The 18,516-nt window shown below is 35.4% G+C and overlaps 1 protein-coding gene and 1 long non-coding RNA gene across 5 annotated transcripts in view; one reads left to right on the forward strand and one right to left on the reverse strand.

Annotated features, from left to right (window-relative positions):
- Nucleotides 1-18,516, reverse strand: part of RapGAP1 (Rap GTPase activating protein 1) — a 277,491-nt gene that overhangs the window by 18,091 nt on the left and 240,884 nt on the right. For all 4 annotated transcript variants that reach the window (XM_090111816.1, XM_090111814.1, XM_090111817.1 and 1 more), the window contains 2 exons: nt 7,739-7,925; nt 2,527-2,711 (listed from right to left, as the gene is read on the reverse strand). In XM_090111816.1, the coding sequence (XP_089967942.1) occupies nt 2,527-2,711; nt 7,739-7,925 (372 nt within the window). The remainder of the gene's footprint in view (nt 1-2,526; nt 2,712-7,738; nt 7,926-18,516) is intronic.
- On the forward strand, nt 15,725-17,208 carry LOC149901263 (uncharacterized). Its single transcript, XR_016457687.1, has 3 exons — nt 15,725-16,235; nt 16,359-16,420; nt 16,495-17,208. It is a non-coding gene; the product is annotated as an uncharacterized LOC149901263 (long non-coding RNA).

Raw genomic sequence — 18,516 nt, forward strand, 5'->3', positions numbered from 1 at the left:
TCATATTTTTATAATTCAATATTAATTGTTTAATCAACTGGCAACACTGATGGCCGCTTCGTGGCGCGCGGCATTCAAAACGACGGTTGAGACTTAGCGCTCGAAGTGTTCGGTTGTACTTAAGTTTTGTTACCGACATTTTCAAGAAATATAGTCTTTGAGAGTTTGAATATTGGAGTTTAATTACAACCCTCGACAACCAGTGCAGTGTTACAAGGGGATCTTACACCTGTTTATCTATCTGTCAATCACATTAATTGGAACACTTTTCAAAAACAAATAGAAACAATTAAAATTCAAAACAATAGTTAGATAGTATGTGAATTGTGATCCATATTTAATCAATCTTAAGTACTCCATTCAATTCAATTCGCTTCATCTCATGAATTGAAAGCACAGCGATATCGACAGATTGTTTTAGCTTTCATTAATATATATGCGACTAGAGGTCGATCTAACAGTTTCGTATTGCAATAGCTTTGTAGAGATGAGCCGATGTTCACACGTCTGAATTGTATGCGATTCGAAACATTGTATTACAATGATATATCCATTGAATTGTAAGGCCTCGTTATTTAAAATTTCTCAAAGCGATTCAAATGAGCGTGCATTTTGGCGAAAGATATTTCTATAATCATCGACAGGCATCGAGTAAAATGGTTCTGAAATTGAGAAATAAAATGAAAACTTAGGATGAGTCTGCATTTTTTTCAATATTCCATCTTGTTTTATAGTAACGCTGTTTTCTTGTTAAATAGTTTAAAGTGAAATAACTAATGAAATTATTATTAATAGCTAAATTGTATTTCATGCCTGAGTTCATGGCATTGGCCCCGTGAGAATATTTTTTACGTTTAACGTAATACCGCTGCAGTTTAATGACTTCGACGTTAAAGTAGCAAACAGAAATCATCACTAACTTCACATTATATCTCATGAACGTGAAAATGTATCGCAAGGTGCATTCACAAAAATCATGAATAAAATATATCAAAACCTTAACTGGTTCTTAATAACTGCGGAAAAGAGTATATTGATTTATGTCCTGACGAGGTCCACTAGAAGGTCAAGGCATAAAAGGACATTGACATTGGGTGGGCAAGCTCTCGACTTTCCACATTTTATGTCAAGGGGAACGTGACCAAGTGATTGTCGAAATACCATGTGAAAATAATTAACATGAAATATATTTTTATACTGACTGCGTCGTTACGGCCACACGAGACAGAGCGGCGCGAAATGTCAATGAGCACATGATAAATTTTCAATATTCAATGAAGGCGTTCAAAGTATTTCATGTTGTTAATAAAAAGATATCATGAGAGACTTATAATTATACCAGTTAAGCCAAGGCCTGTTTCTAGGATGAAATGAAACTTAATTACAGATAATTATCATCTTATAAAAAGTAAAAGAAAGCTAATTATGTAAAGTGAAGAGACTTAATTACGTTTTATAAAATTAAATTTTAAACTGTTACCACTATATTATATTGTAATTCAATAAAGCTTAATAATTTTAAATGTCTCTATTGTTTGTTGTCTTATTTTATTTGGTAGAATTTGTGCGTAATTGTTAAAGTTAAATAAAGCGTAGCTCGGGTTTCTTTAATTTCAATAAGACCAGACCAACAAGACAAGACTCTAATTATGGTTAATGACCCATAAGGAAAGTACCAGACTCAACCAGTAAAGCGAGAAATGTAATTTACTTTTATTTCACTAATGTGTTGATATTTTTACGATTGTATAATTAAATCAACAATTAAATTTATTGTTACAAACGTAAGTAATTTTAATTTTATGACTTCTGTAAAAAATAACATCGTATTTGTCATTTTATATTCAGAGAAATGCTTTTCCGATAATTGATATCGATTTAATAATCTGTAGACAAAAGAAAAACTTTCAAAGACTTTCTAATTCCATAGCAAACATTTACTCGACTTCATTGCATTTAAACAATTTAGAAAATGCGTTTTAGTTTGCTATTGGAAATGCTGACATTTCTAGAATCCAATTTATTTCATGTTCAAATATACAAATGTAAGCGAAATAAAAGTATAAATGTTCAATTTTCTTGTTTTCACAAACATACACATGTGTTTTCGATTCGAAACTTTATTCAGTATTATTTGACGAAGGTAATGTTTTCAGCTTCATATAAATGGAAGAAATCTTATTTCATTTGTAATTTTAAGTTTACCAACTTATAGTACAAAAGCTTACCATTTCTTTTTGAATATTTTTAATAATAATTGTCCTACTAATTCATGAAATTTGATATTTTCTACGCATAAGGATTTCTGAGTAGTTGTATTTGATACAAAGACGTTCCTATTCTTAGTTGGATTATATTTTTGATACACTTATGACTTACACTTGTATGTTTGTATGTAACAGAATCCTTTTGAGTCAATTTTCAATCTTACAGATTTACTTCAAATTTTGTTAACTTATCAAGGACCGTTAACAATACAATAATTTCATAAGTAAGCGTATTTTATATTACATTTATAATACTTACGTTTCCTAAAAAGAACCGCCTGTAATACTTGGCGGTGTCATCTGTATCTATGTTATGTTTTCTTGTAAGCTGGCGTGGGGTGCTGGGCTGTGGTCGGGGCTCGTTGTCCTCCTCTGAGGGATTGTCGTCGAGGCCATCTGCCCAGTAGCCGCCTCTTGGTGGCAGGACTACGGAGGGGGGAGTACCTGGAAGAGATGTACGGATTAGGTGTTGCTACTTTGCATAGTATGTAAGTGAATGTACAATAATTGTATACAGATCTTTCTGCTTGGAAAATGTAAAAATATTAACACCTATCCTCCTAAACGTTTATAATACTAGCGGTCCGCCCCGGCTTCGCCCGTGGTACATGTTTACGTTTTCTCTACATAAGAACCATCCTCGTACTTCCAGGAATATAATAAAAAAAGAATTATCGAAATCGGTTCAGCCGTTCTCGAGTTATGCGCTTACCAACACATTTTGCGATTCATTTTTATATACAAGATTAGTAGTATACTGCCCAATTCAGTTAACTTTAATCATCAGAATCTTTTATAGTTATTTTCGATGATCTGATATTTGGGCGGAAATAAATGCACACAATTGGAGAAGAAGCAACCTAGATTCTTCCGCTATAAATAGTGTTACTAATCCTAAGTGGGCGGTAGATTGCAGGTTTATTTTATCTTCCGTTCTCAAGCGAAATTCCTTTATTTCTTGTATTTATGTAACCGCCTACAAAATATCACCTTCAATATTATATTATGTGTTCTTAAGGCGGTAATTAATTATTTTTTATAAAATATAAATCAATCATTTAGCTGAGCTAGATACGGTAAAATATTAACAACTCAATTATAAGAATTGAACTTTGCTCTTAAGCCATAAATAAATAATCAAGGCTAAACATTTCCAATTTGTTTATTTAACTCTGTTAAAATTATTTCCTCAAAAAAATTCTCAATACATTTGGGCATAATGGTAACCACTAACTTAATAAACAGTTATACGTTCTAAGCATTAATATTATATTTATTAACTTTGTGAGAAGATGGTTTTGTGGTAAGACCCAATATCTCACGGACCTTATTCATTTCCTTCGGGAAATTACTATTCTTCCCACTTATATTATAAATGTGAAAGTTTATGAGAGTGTTGGCGAGTACTGTCACTCAATTATGCAAAAACTACTGTAATCACGTTTCTTATATTCGGTAGATATTAAACAAATAAAAAAAAAATATATTATTCAGTAACAATGTTACCTACAGTTTTTTTGAAGTGAAACTTCTTTATCGGGGTTGGAAAAAAATTTAGTGTAACATTTTTTCGTTACGCGTGAGATTTTTCCGTTACGCGCCATCTTTTTCGTATCCCTACCAAGCGTGATTCGACGTATTTCTGTAAAGTTGCATAAAGTAAATTATTTTTTGAAAAATTAAGTCATAAAGAAGTTTCACTTCTTACGTGTGTACACTAGTACACGCACACATTTTTTTCAAAGTGTCTATTGGTGATTATGTTGAGCGGCTAAATCCGACTATAAAATATATTAATTAATGTATGATAAGATATTAATAAACAATGATAACACCCAAACGGGTGCAATGACCTTGTTTTATTACAAATGCATCGACTTAAAACAATACGTTTATGTATTTTTCATAACAGAAATTTCTCTTGAATAATGCAACCGTAACGTTATATTCTTCTTTATTAAATAAAATACATTCAACTAGCAATTAACTCGTAAAAATAATAATATGTAATGACAAAAAGATTAAACAATGCAGTTAAAATGTTTGATATAAGCGGTTCAACACAAAAAGTCGTTCATTATTGGTAATAATACAAAAGTTTTTATGAATAAAACGACTATGGTGATGTTATGTAATTATAGTTTTTGTTTAAAACTTTTGTACTTTAAGGAAGTCACGACAGTCTTTTGGTTATTCAAATGTATTCATATATTTTAGGCCATTATGATGTTAACAAATCAAACGTTTTAAATTTATTTACAAACTTTGAAGTTGGGCTGTTTAATGTTATAATTTTATCGTATTCTATCATGCTTCATACAAAGTTTTATTGCGAATCAAATCAATGCTAGTCTTCTTGATTTAACGTGTAGATTAAGGGACCTAATCTTCCAGTAATGTTCTAGTCTAGACCGGCATTGTCAGGGCTTTATTTCTTCGTCCTGGAATTATTGTTCGTAGGTTCTTGTACCTCCGCTTGGAGAGATAAGTTTTTGTCCGTTGCGAAGGAGCGTAACGCCTTTATGTAAATCACGTGAATATGCCTTGTTTATAAATGTGTGCACTTTGCAGTGAATATTATTAAATTACATCAGATATTATGTCTGATAATAAAATAAATATTAAAGGGAGGATGTTTTAAATGTGAAATAGACAACTTTACCATTCTTGTATATTCTTATTACGTGTCATAAAGTTAGATTTTAGTATCGATAATTAATAAGACAACGACACGATACATTCAAATAATATCAATTTTTGTAGTTAACTAACCTAGGGTAATATTTCAACATTTTCTTTCCTAACAAAACAGACATCGTAATTTAGTAGCATTGCATTTAATCACCTGTCTGTAAACTCTTTTTCAAAAAAGTTACTATTAATAAACAAGAATTGCGTGTTACAAGTTGTACGGCTTCCCCTAAAGCTACTCGTATGAATCACAAACCAGTGACGTCACACAACACTACCCAAGCTAAGCAATAAGAGGGTTAGCACTCAATAATTTTGTATTTTATTATGTACATATATTATATTTTGTAATGAAAGACTTGAAACGCCGCCGACACGTATAAAATTAATATTTTGAATAAAATATGCTTTTAGAATCCATTTCGGTAATTTTAAAGTACAAATTCTAAACGTAAATAAAGTGCTTATATTTTACACTTGTGTACTTGCTAATAAATAAATTTGGGCAATAATTTCTATAAAAAGTACACGTATATCGGTGATTTACCGAGGGTATAAAGGTTTCTAATAAAGCAGTCGGTACCCCACTCAGCTCTCGAGCCTATAAATATCATTGCTTATAAACAACGACCGCTTGAAAAACGAATTGATATTTTGCGAAAATGTATTGCCGATTTCACTAAAAATATTTTTTTTGTTGATTAATAGATCGGACTAGATCTGAATATTATATTACTCAATATATTCGACGTATTTTAAAATAGTTATGTAGGATAGGTGAATGAAAAGCAGATAACATTGAAGAAGTAATGAAAAACAGGATGGCTTTACTTTTTAGCATATAAGCTTATAGCATATATAATCAATAAAGAAACTCCTAGCCGGATATGTATCATAAAACAGCATAAAATAAACCCATGTTCCTCACAAGTTCTGGCTCACGGGACGATATAATTGCGCAAACATTTTATACTAAGTTGTCTCGAGGCATTCTCAGACTACGCTAAAACATAGCATATTTACAACTTCTTGTAGCCCGACTCAACTCAGCCGGAACACAACTCTTGATTTCCCAAGATATCGCGATGCCACCTAATTTAATTAATGCTTTAATCAACCAACTAGTGAGGGTGGTTTTTCTTTAAAATCCTTCTTTACATAAAGTTTACTCCAATTTAAATAGGAACTGCTCGGAATAAATTAGATCTTTTGAATGGATTAAGATAAAACGACTTTAGAAATGTTGCATTGCATTAAATTTGCTTGACAAGCAGCAGCTTGTTAAATGAAAGAATATTTGAGTTTTCATACTTCATTTAAATGTTAATTTGAATATGAAAACTTATTCATAAGAATAAAGAACCGTATTCGTAATTACGTTATGAATTTCTATTGTTTGTACACTGAATACATACAAATGTATCTTTTGTTTGTTTAAAATTATAAGTGCATATTTTTATATGCATTGCAAATTGACAGAATTTAAATGGGTCAAGTGTATGTCAGTTTGTGTATACCAATAAAAGAAAATAAAATGCAAATGAAGCAAAACAAATAAATATAAGGGGTTTTAATGATCAACAAAGAATGAACGAGTGAATATATATAACGATATCATCTATATCAGCCCATTTTAAAGTCAAAAACTTTCTCAAGTTCTTTAACGTTTCCTTAACTTTCTCTCAATAAATGATCTGAAAAACGAAAGTCTTTGTTATTTAAGACTTCAAAGACGTCGAAAGATTAAATAACTTTCATTTGTAGTACATTTTGATGTAACAGTCATAAAATACGTTTGTGCTTCGTGAAATTTGGAAAAATAAATATACTTATTATATTATTTGAACCAAGCGTGTAGATGTACCATAAAATAGCAAATTTATGCGCTATTCTCACTTAGTTAGGAATATTTACTAAAATTTTGCGGCGAATATCGATTGTAGGTATTTTTAGAAATGTAGTAGGTATATTTAAATTTAAGGCATAGAGTAACATTCGCACTTCTCATTTAACCAGGCTTTCGTATTTTTTCGTGATCTATAATTTATCTCTCTGTTATATTTTTCTAATAAAAAACATACTGAAGTTTAAAGTTCGAGTCAGGTAACAAGAGAAACACGAGTCGTCAAATTAATTAACTCAACTCTGTAATTACATTATGGTTCGATGAGTGCTTTCAACTCAATTCTCTTTCAACAAACAAAATTGTTAACCCTTAGATGTATTTTCATAATATCCAGACACGATCGCTAAAAGGCGTTCAAATAAATAAACAGAGAGTCATTTACCTATGCAATAAAATTAACCCTTTCAAATTTTCATAACGATAAGCCCAACTATTTATATAGTTACAGTAACACATTACAAAATAGTGTTACAGAAGTTACATAGCAAGTTTCTTAACGCTGCAGCTGATAATAATTCCCTTATTTCTTCAGATTAAAGCTGCCTTAAAATTATTTGATTCAGGATTCTTATAGGTACTTTAGATTTGCTGCGCGGTTTTACCTGCGGACGCCAAGCAAATACATATTCCTATAGCTTACGTGTTATTCTGGTACAAAAAAAAATCATCACACATCAAAAATTCGTTTTCGCGAAAAAAAAATACCATTCATCCATTCACAACGTTGACGTCCGGGCAGAAGTTGGCACATCTGTCATCTTCCTCATGTACGTAGTTCTTATTACTATGGTATAGTGTATATTCTACGCATCGACCTGTACCTAACTTCAGCCCGGTCAAAAAGATTGGAGAGTATTGTAGGCAGCACACTCACCAGGTTTAGCCAATATCTCCTGTAGAAGCCGCTGGCTAGCCTGACAGGCGACTTCGCATCTCCTCGTCAGTACATTCGTGTTAGGTGACGAGGGGGCCCCTTGGCTCGTCACCTGCCCGTCGTATATGTCCTGGGTGACCCCCGTACCGCCCACTGACGCAGGCCGGCTGTGTACAGGACGTGACACCTGAAATTATAGTTATAGTTAATATTATACAGTTTAAAAAGATACTAGTAAATCAATTTGTCTGTGGTTTACATTAATGAAAGGTGCTGCGATAGTTTCTGCTCAATATTTTGTTTGGAATTGGTTAATAATTATTTCATTTTTTATTACTTCCGTCAGCATACCTTGTTAATTTGTTTATATTTGTGATGTGTATATTTTATCAAATTCACGTGCATATGAAATTTATGGCTGCTTTAGAGTCTAGGGTTCACAATATGTTATATTCATAAATACTTAATGTATCGTATGTGACCTTGTATGGGGACGTGATAACTACCTCGATTCGGTTGTCACCCCATTATTACTGTAATACGCACATCGTACACATCAATAATTGATATTGACCTTTTTCATTCTAGTACTACACAACTACACGTGTACTCATCAAAATAAAATTCCATTCCAATCATCAGCAAAACCAACAATCGGATAAAAATCAAAACACAATAAATTTTTGATGAAGTCCATCAAAACGAATTCCCAATTGACTCGACTAATCCATGCACAATCACATGAATACATTAACCACGGTGTTCGAGATCAAAGTCACTAATTGACTGGTTTGTTGATCCTAAAAATGGAACGATATATCCCTGATTCCGTCAAAGTTTTGGACAGCGAGGAAGTAGTAAATCTATCGCACGATCCAACTTTATCTACCGTTCTTTTGACTACACCGTGGCATACAACCGTTAGGGAATTTTATGGTCCAACGCCTAGACCGCAAGAAAATTGAATTTTAACAAAATAATTTTGGGAAGCAGGTTACAATAATAAAGCGTGAAATCGATACATTTGATATCTTATAGACTCAGTAATAAATCGGAGGCGAGGCCATAAACACCATCAAAAGTTTAATATTGGACCGACGGAAGCATTAGTTGAACTGTTGACAGCAATTCGAAACAAGTAGCGTGGAAAATGGTGGAACATTTTCACTTTGATAGAATTAATCGAACGTCACGAAGTTCTCGTGTTTACTTCACTGCCATGCCACGAATATCTCGCAAATCTAAACGTTTTCCACAAACGTTTAAGAACTCGAAAGTTGTTTATGAAATCCCCTTTTCCATTGTAATTTCATTATAACTTACGCTGCTTATTTTATTTTGCTTTTTCATTTAAATTTGCAATGAATTCTCCATGTGTAGTTAAATGAAAACATTGAACCAGCTTAAAAATCAAACCCATTTCTTATTTTTTCATCTTCATCTTTAAACGTTTCCCAAGATAGTATTGGGGCAATAATAAATAGTGATTAGTCGTAAATTATGAAGATAATTTTAACCGTAAACGTTTAAAACTCATCAGACCTATAACTGCCAGTAGCAATAATATCGTATTAAGAATTCTTTGATCGGAGGAAGTTAGATTTCGTATATTTAGAAATGCTCTGCTCGTCACGCATGATACCGATTCTGTTATATTACAAAATCGCACTATTTTTAGTTAATTGAATACCTTTGAAGTTAAACTCTTTGCATATGGAGAAGAGACTGAAGATTTGTTGTCAAATATTATATAACTTGTATTATGCATTTCTAAATACTTTTTCTTCAATCTGACACCAAATTGAAGTGTTGAAAATATAAATAGCAGGATAATTGCTGTTGATATGTATGGCTAAGTGGATCTATCGAATTACTGTCGATGTATTTTGTATTTTTGCAGGAGGCAAGAAAATAAACATTATCATAGATCAGAACATATGCTAGTTTATATAATGTAATTTTCCTACATAATATGTTTAAGCTATAAACTAATGTTTTTTAAGTGGATGCACAGTGCATACACTCCATTTCAGTATAAGAACATTATCCTTACATACATTCGTTAAGATTTTGTTACATCTACAACTCTTATTACAAATTAAATTTCCCTTAAGGAAAAGTCATTAAGTAATTGCAAATACGACTTACACATCTAGGTATTTTTTAACATATATTTTTCTTGGGTTTCTTTGAAGTTTGTAATGAAGACCAAATTAATCTTTATTTTTATAATTCCCTATTATTGAAATTACCCTTCTCAATTACTTATAGGATATTCTTTTGGAACCTTTATTACTTGTGGCTTGTAAGTCTTATAATAACTTTTATTGCAACAACAGTTTAAAACACTTTTAATGCTTTTGAACAAACTTTGCAAACTAAAATTTTCAATAACTCGAATCGAAGATATTATAGGATAGTCGTACACTGCTAAAATAATCGAGTTTAATGTAACTCAACGACCCCAACCAGTTTGTAATACATATTTTAAAAGAAATAAATAATTTTATTTCATTCCATTAAATATCATGTAATAAATAAACAACGTATGTACTATGTAATAAGATTAGTAATAATTACATAAATAATAACGCGCCTTCGTTAAGTAATCGGTATTTTACATATCAAATGTCCTTACATGTATGTATGGCTTCTTTTCCGCTTTGAAACAACTAATCTGTGGTTTGTAGACGATTTTAATTTACTATGATAAAATTTTGTAACAAAAAGATATTAAAATAAAAGAAACATTGAGTTCAGCATATCGATGGTAGAACACGCATTTGAAATTTTTATGCATTCAATCTAAACATAAACCTTTTTAATAAAATTATATGTAGGTTTTTTATAACAAACAAATCTAATCAGTTTTTCGTTACATGCCATTAAACTATTTCTGATAAATAAAAATAATTCCAAAAACAGAATAAAAGCTATTACCAGAGTTCGACTAAAAATATGAACTCCAATTTAATACAGCGTCAAATAACCGACTTCAAATGAAATATTGCGGATTGATTTATTAAAAACAAATGAATAAATGGGACAAAATTAATTTGTATAGGAACGGAAATTAATTGGAGCTATATTGAACGAACACCACTAATAATTCTGTCTTGTCTCATTAATGCTGGCGCGACAAATTTTTAGATTAACCGGCGAAATGGGTTCGATTTAATGACACCCGGTTTGGTTACAAATTCACCTGCATTTATTTTTAGTGAGGGTAAACGTATCTACCTATTTATATACCTAACTACCTACCTACCTATTTATATACCTAGATCTATATTTCAATATAAAGATCGTATAATAGATATTTCCTAGTCTATATTATGTTAGTAGTTCTTAGTATCCTCAGAGAATCGTAATCGGAACATCTTGATGGTGGTAAACAAAGTATGCTGGGCTTTTAATCACCTAAGTATAAGTTATTTCTAAAATTGTTTATTATAATCGACAATAGATGAGTATTAGTATTCATGTATAGTGTATCAATGTCTGATAAAATATTGCAAAAAATCCTTATATGTTAGGCATTAGGCATACTTTTTTTTTTTTTTTTTTTTTTTTTATGTTAATAGCAGGCAAACGAGCAGACGGGTCACCTGATGTTAAGTGAACATCGTCGCCCACTTGCACCCACAATACCAGGGGTATGGCGAGTGTGTTGCCGGCCTTTAAGGAATGTGTACGCTCTTTTCTTGAAGGTCCCCAAATCGTATCTCATTGGAAACACTGCCCGCGGGAGCAGATTCCAAATTTCCGTAGCACGAGGCAAAAAGCTTCTTTTAAAGCGAACTGTTGTTGATCGCCAGCTGTCCAGATGGTATGGATGGAATTTGAGCTTGTGACGTGCTGTACGGTGGTGGAATTCAGCCGCAGGTAGTGTTCCAAACAGTTCTTCAGAGCACTCCCTATGATAAATGCGGTAGAAGACGCATAATGAGGCGACTTCTCTACGCAGTGCTAAAGAATCAAGCCGATCGGTTAGACTTGGCTCGCCAACGAGGCGCACAGCTCTCCGTTGGATTCGGTCAAATGGAAGGAGATACTGTTGAGGTGCACCGGCCCAGAGATGGGAGCAGTATTCCATATGCGGCCTGACTTGCGCCTTATAAGGATTAAGGCGATGGCTCGGAGTGAAATACTGCCCCGCTCTACAGAGTACACCTAATTTCTGGGAAGCTAACTTAGCTTTTCCTTCCAGATGACAGGAGAACTGCACATCACTCGTGATTTCGAGACCAAGAATTCCGATACTGGCTGTGGCTTTAAGGGGAGTACTTTGAAAAATGGGAGTCGCGATAAAGGGATTCTTCTTAGCGGTAAATGCGCAGACTTGTGTCTTATTGGGGTTAAATTGGACCAGGTTAATTCGACCCCAATTCGAGACTTCATCTAAGGAAGTTTCGATTTCGGACACAAGATCGTTCCGGCACTCAATGACGCGATCCCGAGAAATATTGCTTCGGCCGGCATAAACTGCATCACACGTACTGTCATCTGCATAGCAATGAATGCTGCTAACGCGCAGCAAATCATTGATATGCAGAAGAAACAGTGTGGGAGACAGAACGCAGCCTTGTGGTACACCAGCATTCACGAGCTTAGGTTCGGAGCATGAACCGTCGACCACGACTTTCATACTACGCTCAGTGAGAAAACTGGCGACCCATCGGCAAAATTCCTCGGGAAGCCCATAGGAAGAAAGCTTCGAAAGAAGCGCTTTGTGCCAGACCCGATCAAAGGCTTTCGCTATGTCCAAACTGACCGCCAATGCTTCACCCTTGCTCTCTATCGCCTCCGCCCAACGATGTGTTAAATATACTAGAAGATCACCAGCCGATCGTCCGTGACGGAATCCATACTGACGGTCACAGATCAGCTGATGCTCCTCCAGATATTTCAGCAACTGGCGATTGATAATGGTTTCCATTATCTTGGAGAGCAAAGAAGTGATAGCTATGGGTCGATAATTGGACGGGTCCGAGCGATCGCCCTTTTTCGGGATCGGATGCACTAAAGCCGTCTTCCATGAGTTCGGGACAACGCCTGTAGAGTAGGAGTACCGGAAAAGTCGCGTCAGAACCGGAGCCAACTCAGGTGCGCACATCTTAAGCACAATGGGAGGAATACCGTCAGGGCCACTTGATTTATGGACGTCCAGGGAAAGGAGTGCTTTACGCACTGCTCTCTGACTAAAACGAATGTCAGGCATGGATGCTTCACATCGTGGGATGGTAGGTGGCAAGAACCCTGTATCGTCCAACGTCGAATTAGCAGCAAAAAGAGAGCCAAGAAGGTCGGCTTTCTCTTTTGCTGTGTGGGCCAACGAGTCATTCTCCCTGCGCAGAGATGGTAGGGACGGCTGACAAAAATTCCCTTGCACAGCTTTAGCGAGGGCCCAAAAGGCTCGAGTTCCCGAAGGAAGTAGGGCAAGTCTTTCGCCAAGCTTAGCAATGTGCTCTGCTTTCGCTCTTGCAATAGCCTTCTTGAAGGACCTAGAGGCCGAGTTCAATTCTCTTTTCAATGTACGGGCGTTTGGATCACTAGACGCGAGTGCATTGGCCCAGGCCTGGAAGCAATCTTGTTTACGGCGCGATGCCGATTTGCAAGAGCGACCAAACCAAGGCTGGGACTTGCCACCCACGGGAACAACAGAGTTTGGAACAAAGAGCTCCATTCCCTGAAGCACCACATCGGCGACAGAGTCAGCACACGCACTAGGATCACTCGCGGAGAAACAAACTCGGCTCCAGGGATAAGATGAGAAGAAAGTACGCATCCCATCCCAATCTGCCGACTTATAGTGCCAAACGCGACGGTGGCCTGCAGGTGGAGGCCGAGGTAAGCGCAAGATTGGCACTGAACTCCGGACTAGGCAGTGGTCGGAAGAGCCCATAGGAGCATCGACATTTACCTGGTAGCCTTCCGGGTGGGAAGTCAGCAGAAGGTCCAACAAAGAAGGCGTATGATCTTCAATGTCTGGAATTCGCGTGGGCGATGATACCAATTGCGTGAGGTTATAGGCAAGAGCGAAGTCGTGTACAGATCTACCCGCGTGGTCGGTTGTTCGTGACTTGAGAAATTCAGCATGATGAGCATTGAAGTCACCAAGGACAACAATTTCTGCAGCAGGAGTCTGATTAAGCACGGTGTCAACCGACGACTGAATGTGCTCAAAGAGTCGGTCCGATTCGTCATTTCCGCTATGGGACCTATAAAGGCACGCATAGATGCGCGGGTGGTCGTCGCATTCTACACGTAGCCAAAGGATGGAAAGGTCCCTACCTTCAAGATGACCAAGGCGACGAAAGCTCTTCCCGGATATATGCGCATACACCAGCGCGGGGTAAAAAATTGTGCTCCAGGCTGAAGCCAGGGTAACTAAGGTATGATGCATCTGACGGTGAAGATATCTGAGTTTCGGTTAGAAACAGTAAGGCCGGCTTCACCGTTTCGAGGTGGTAATGCACGGCGTTGATGTTAGAGTGAATACCCCTAATATTGCAGAAGTTAACGCGGAGCGTGGAGAGGGGTGCGCTGGTCTTTCTGCTCTTTTTGCCTGGTAGGGAAGTAACGAGCGGTATTTTGCCCTCCCCAGAATACATAGGGCGGCCTGAACAAGATTGCTCAGGGAGGGATTCTCCAGCATCGATGGAGCTGGTACCCTCCTGGGGTAAATGTCTGTTTAAAACCGCTGCCATGATGCTTAAAGGGGGGGGGGGGGGAGATGGGCTTCCGGATGCCTCACTTACCCAATGCGAAACGCAAATTTATGCTTCACGCCGGTTTCCTGTGAGGTAGTGGTCCTGCCCCGGACGAACTACAGCCCGTTCGTGCTACATACAGAGACTGTATGCAGCTGTAGTTCTACCACTCTAAACTAATCGCCAGAGCCTCGTTTGTATGACAATAGGTGTTATATGGCCATGACACCCCGTAATACTAATAAATTAATAATACTTTTAAGCAGAAAAGTTTCTTTGATATTTCAAAAATTCTGGACTGATTTCAAACGAAAATAAATTTTAAGGTTAAGAATCATAGCTATATTCGTTCCAGTCCATGAAATTAATACAGCTATGTCCAAATGTTTGAACTAACAAAAAATACATGACAAAAATAGCATTAAATCTTTCTTTTAACGCGCTTACGTTGGATTGCTCTACTTTTCCATGTTTTTCGGTTAATATGAGGATAAATCCAGCTACATTATGTTACATAACTTCTTATTAAAATAGGTAAACCTTATATTATTTCACTAATAATTATAGATATTTCGGTTCTAATTAACCATACTAAGTTGAACCTGGTTTTCTAAATAATTGAGTTTTTCGAAATAATTGAGACAATAATTAAATGTTTAACATTTAAATATTTATTCCCGTGGGCACTTCGTTGTCTATGTTTGAAGCTACAACCAAACTATTACCTACTAAGAACATAAACAAGCTATAAACAAAAATGCCGACACTGAAATACTACAAAATATTGGCAGTCGGAGGAGGAAGTGGAAAGGCCGCTCCATGATTGGTTTGTGATGGGAACTAAATTGATTCGATGCAAGCTACGTATATTGCAACATCGGAAACTATATGTGCCGTTCCTTATAATAGAAAACTGTATAGTAATGCTATGCTAGTCGAGAACTATGCTTGCAAGACCATTGTTGAGTTTCTATTCTTTCGGCAAGAAAATTACGTACAAAATGTTAGGAGAATTGTAGGTTACATTGTGTTTTGAAATATGTAGCTTACGTTGTTTTGTATTTTGGAATATGTACTTGAAACATGTTTCAAAGGTACTCAACGAATTACCGAACCGAGTTTGGTTTAAAATTATGAAATAAACAGGAGCAACAATGTTTACCACAATCGAGAGTTTCGTTCAGGAAATTATTGGGCGTCTCATTAAGGTGATGAATTAATTTTTCTAACATTTACGGCCCTTTTCAAACCTTCGTAATTTTTATATTATTAAAGTTGTCGTGATGAAAATTCTTGACAAGAAAGTTCAATAGTAACACTATACGTCTACCGTTTTAGAAACATGATTCCATGATATTTTCTCGATAGAAAAAAAATACAAAGTTCTCATTGTTATTTTTTTATAATCTCTGGCATCTTCAAAATAACAAACGTAAAGTTACGACTTTTTGGATATTAACTATAAAATATACAACCTATACGTCTACCGATTTAGAATTTTGAAATATGCGATGGTTTTGAAATAAACAAGAAATACTTGAAATTAGCGCGCGACCAGCCAATATAGCGAGAGCCGCCCTGTACCTTCCTACCCCGATCGCTGCACGAGTCATTCCCGCTACGGCCGTCACACGGGGAACTTGTGTCGCTCGCGCAATCGTAAAAAAGGGTGACAACACGATAAGACAAAATGAGACAAATGGGGACAATAAAGAAAATAAGAAGAAGAAACATAAAGGTTGGAGAAAAAAGAATGCTTACAATTGGAACAAATTAATGAAGAAGTTGGTTTTATTTTAAATTTGATGATAATTGTATTATAGACGATGTTTGATATGTACCCCTGTTTTAAGTACATAACGAATGTGTAAGATTTTTTTCATTTATAGCATAGATAATCTTTTCAGAAATCCGGAATCCAGAAGGAAAATAAACCCACTGATTGTTCACAATGTGAACCCACTCCTTCGTAAGTACCTTTATTCAGTCAAAAATGTATGTTATCAACGTTCTACTGGTTTTATCGCATGATTCCATTTTTAGCAAAAAGCAACAAAGTGCAAAGAAATAAAAAATCATGGTGAACTTAGTGGAAGTATGGCGGACGTGATATGGAACAGGAGCTCATTGGAGTAGTATTATATTTAAAAAAAATACGAAAAATTTTCAGGAATTACATTTCTTAGTAGGTGGTAGATAAGTATGTTGTATAAAGAATTTGATGTTGATATTTATTTCATTTATACTTACTACACCTGTGCGGGAAATTGCTTAGTACTAAAACAGGTTTATATTCATATTTACATAGTAATGTGAGTTTTAATTTCGAATAATTTTGTGTAAGTATATTAAATTGAGTTCCTGGGTGATCTGGAAACACAATTGGGCCCGGAAGATGGCGCTGCAGTCACTCCTCCTAATCACATGAACCGATTTGGGTGAATATTTGTGTGCACATTTCATTGTTGTGGGATGATTGGTTGATTCGTTTTCACATTAGCTAATATTATGTATTTTTGTTGTAAACTTAATTTAATGTTTATAATACATTATTATTGGTATAAATAAGCCAGTGTTCGTCTCACATTGCTGTACCTGCCTACCTACCCTACCAGGGCCTAACTTTGTTCTGGCTATTTTATTTTGATTATTTGTAATGAATAATTACAATTATAATAGAGTGCAAAAAATAAATACATGCGTCAATATATTTTGTGTTTTTTTTTAAAACAATTTTTCTATTTAAAAAAATATCATTCCGACCGCGGCTTTACCCGCTTGGAATTAGGTTATATCGTGAATCCTGTTTTTACCCGACTACGGCAAAGCAAAAGGAGGGTTATGATTTTGACAGGCTATGTATGTATGTATGTATGTATGTATGTATGTATGTATGTATATATGTATGTATGTATGTATGTTCATCTGTTCCCTCGTAACTTCTAAACTACTTATCAGAATTAGACAAATGACATATCATTAGAAGCGTCTTAATTGTCCGCTGGTTATAGGCTATATGGGGTTTCACAAAATCTAATGTGGCGCCCTCTAGCGGACAAAACATACAGCGTAAAAAAATAAAGTTAAGATAAATATGCCGTGTTTGGTATCATTTGAAAGCTTTTTACTTTTTGAACACATTTTGAATATACAGGGTGTACCAAAAAGTAGTGATGAACGGAAGCTGAGAGGTAGAGGACCTAGAGGGCTATCCGAATCACCCCCATGTATGTTATGCGATTTTTCGTATTTTCGGAGTTATGACGATTTTTTCAATTTTTCACCTATCGCCGAGTACGATGATATTTTCACTCATGCTGACGTCAATGATTGCGGAAGATGCTTGATTTTTTTTGTGTGCTAAGCTGAAAGATAGGCCAATTCAGTATGGTAACATTTACTATCGTTAGATCTTTGAATGGAATAAAAAAAAGAATGAAATGGCAAGAAAGATAAAATTACCCAGTATGTTCACCACTTCAAGGGCCCGTAAAAAAATAAAATCACATAAAAAAAGTTTTCCGTTTGACTTTTAAAAACTTGCTCTATCTATCAGATAGCTACCCTGAAAATTTCATTTTATTATTCAGAAGGCTTCAATCGAAAAATTTGAATCTAAATGTGGTAAGTGCAAAAATTGAATTAACATGATGATCATTAAAACCAATAAATAGGTGTTTAATTACCAGAAATTTTTAAAATAACCCCGCTGTTGCTCAATGCAAGTGCGACATCACCGTAAAAAGTAGTCTTTTAAATGTCTGAATGCCCTTTTATCATTTTTAATGGTTTCTTCTGCTACTATGAATTTCCGGGTTATTTCGTCCAAATTGTGGCAGTCTCTCGTCTTTGTAGTATCCCCACGGAAAATAATCAATAGGGTTTATGTCCGGGGACCGTGCAGGCCAGGCTAAAGGGCCAAGATACCCTGAAAGATGGATTGGTCGTTGCAGCCTGCGCATGCGCCGGTGAAGCCTGCCTTAAAGCCTGGCCTCCACGGTCCCTCGACCTAAACCCCATTGATTTGTTTCAATGGGAATATTAAAAAGACTTCGGCTACTTGAG

Source organism: Colias eurytheme, chromosome 17 (assembly GCF_061535395.1).
Source record: "Colias eurytheme isolate Ceu_HAF_F1 chromosome 17, ilColEury1 Martin Lab GWU primary, whole genome shotgun sequence".
Lineage (NCBI taxonomy): Eukaryota > Metazoa > Arthropoda > Insecta > Lepidoptera > Pieridae > Colias > Colias eurytheme.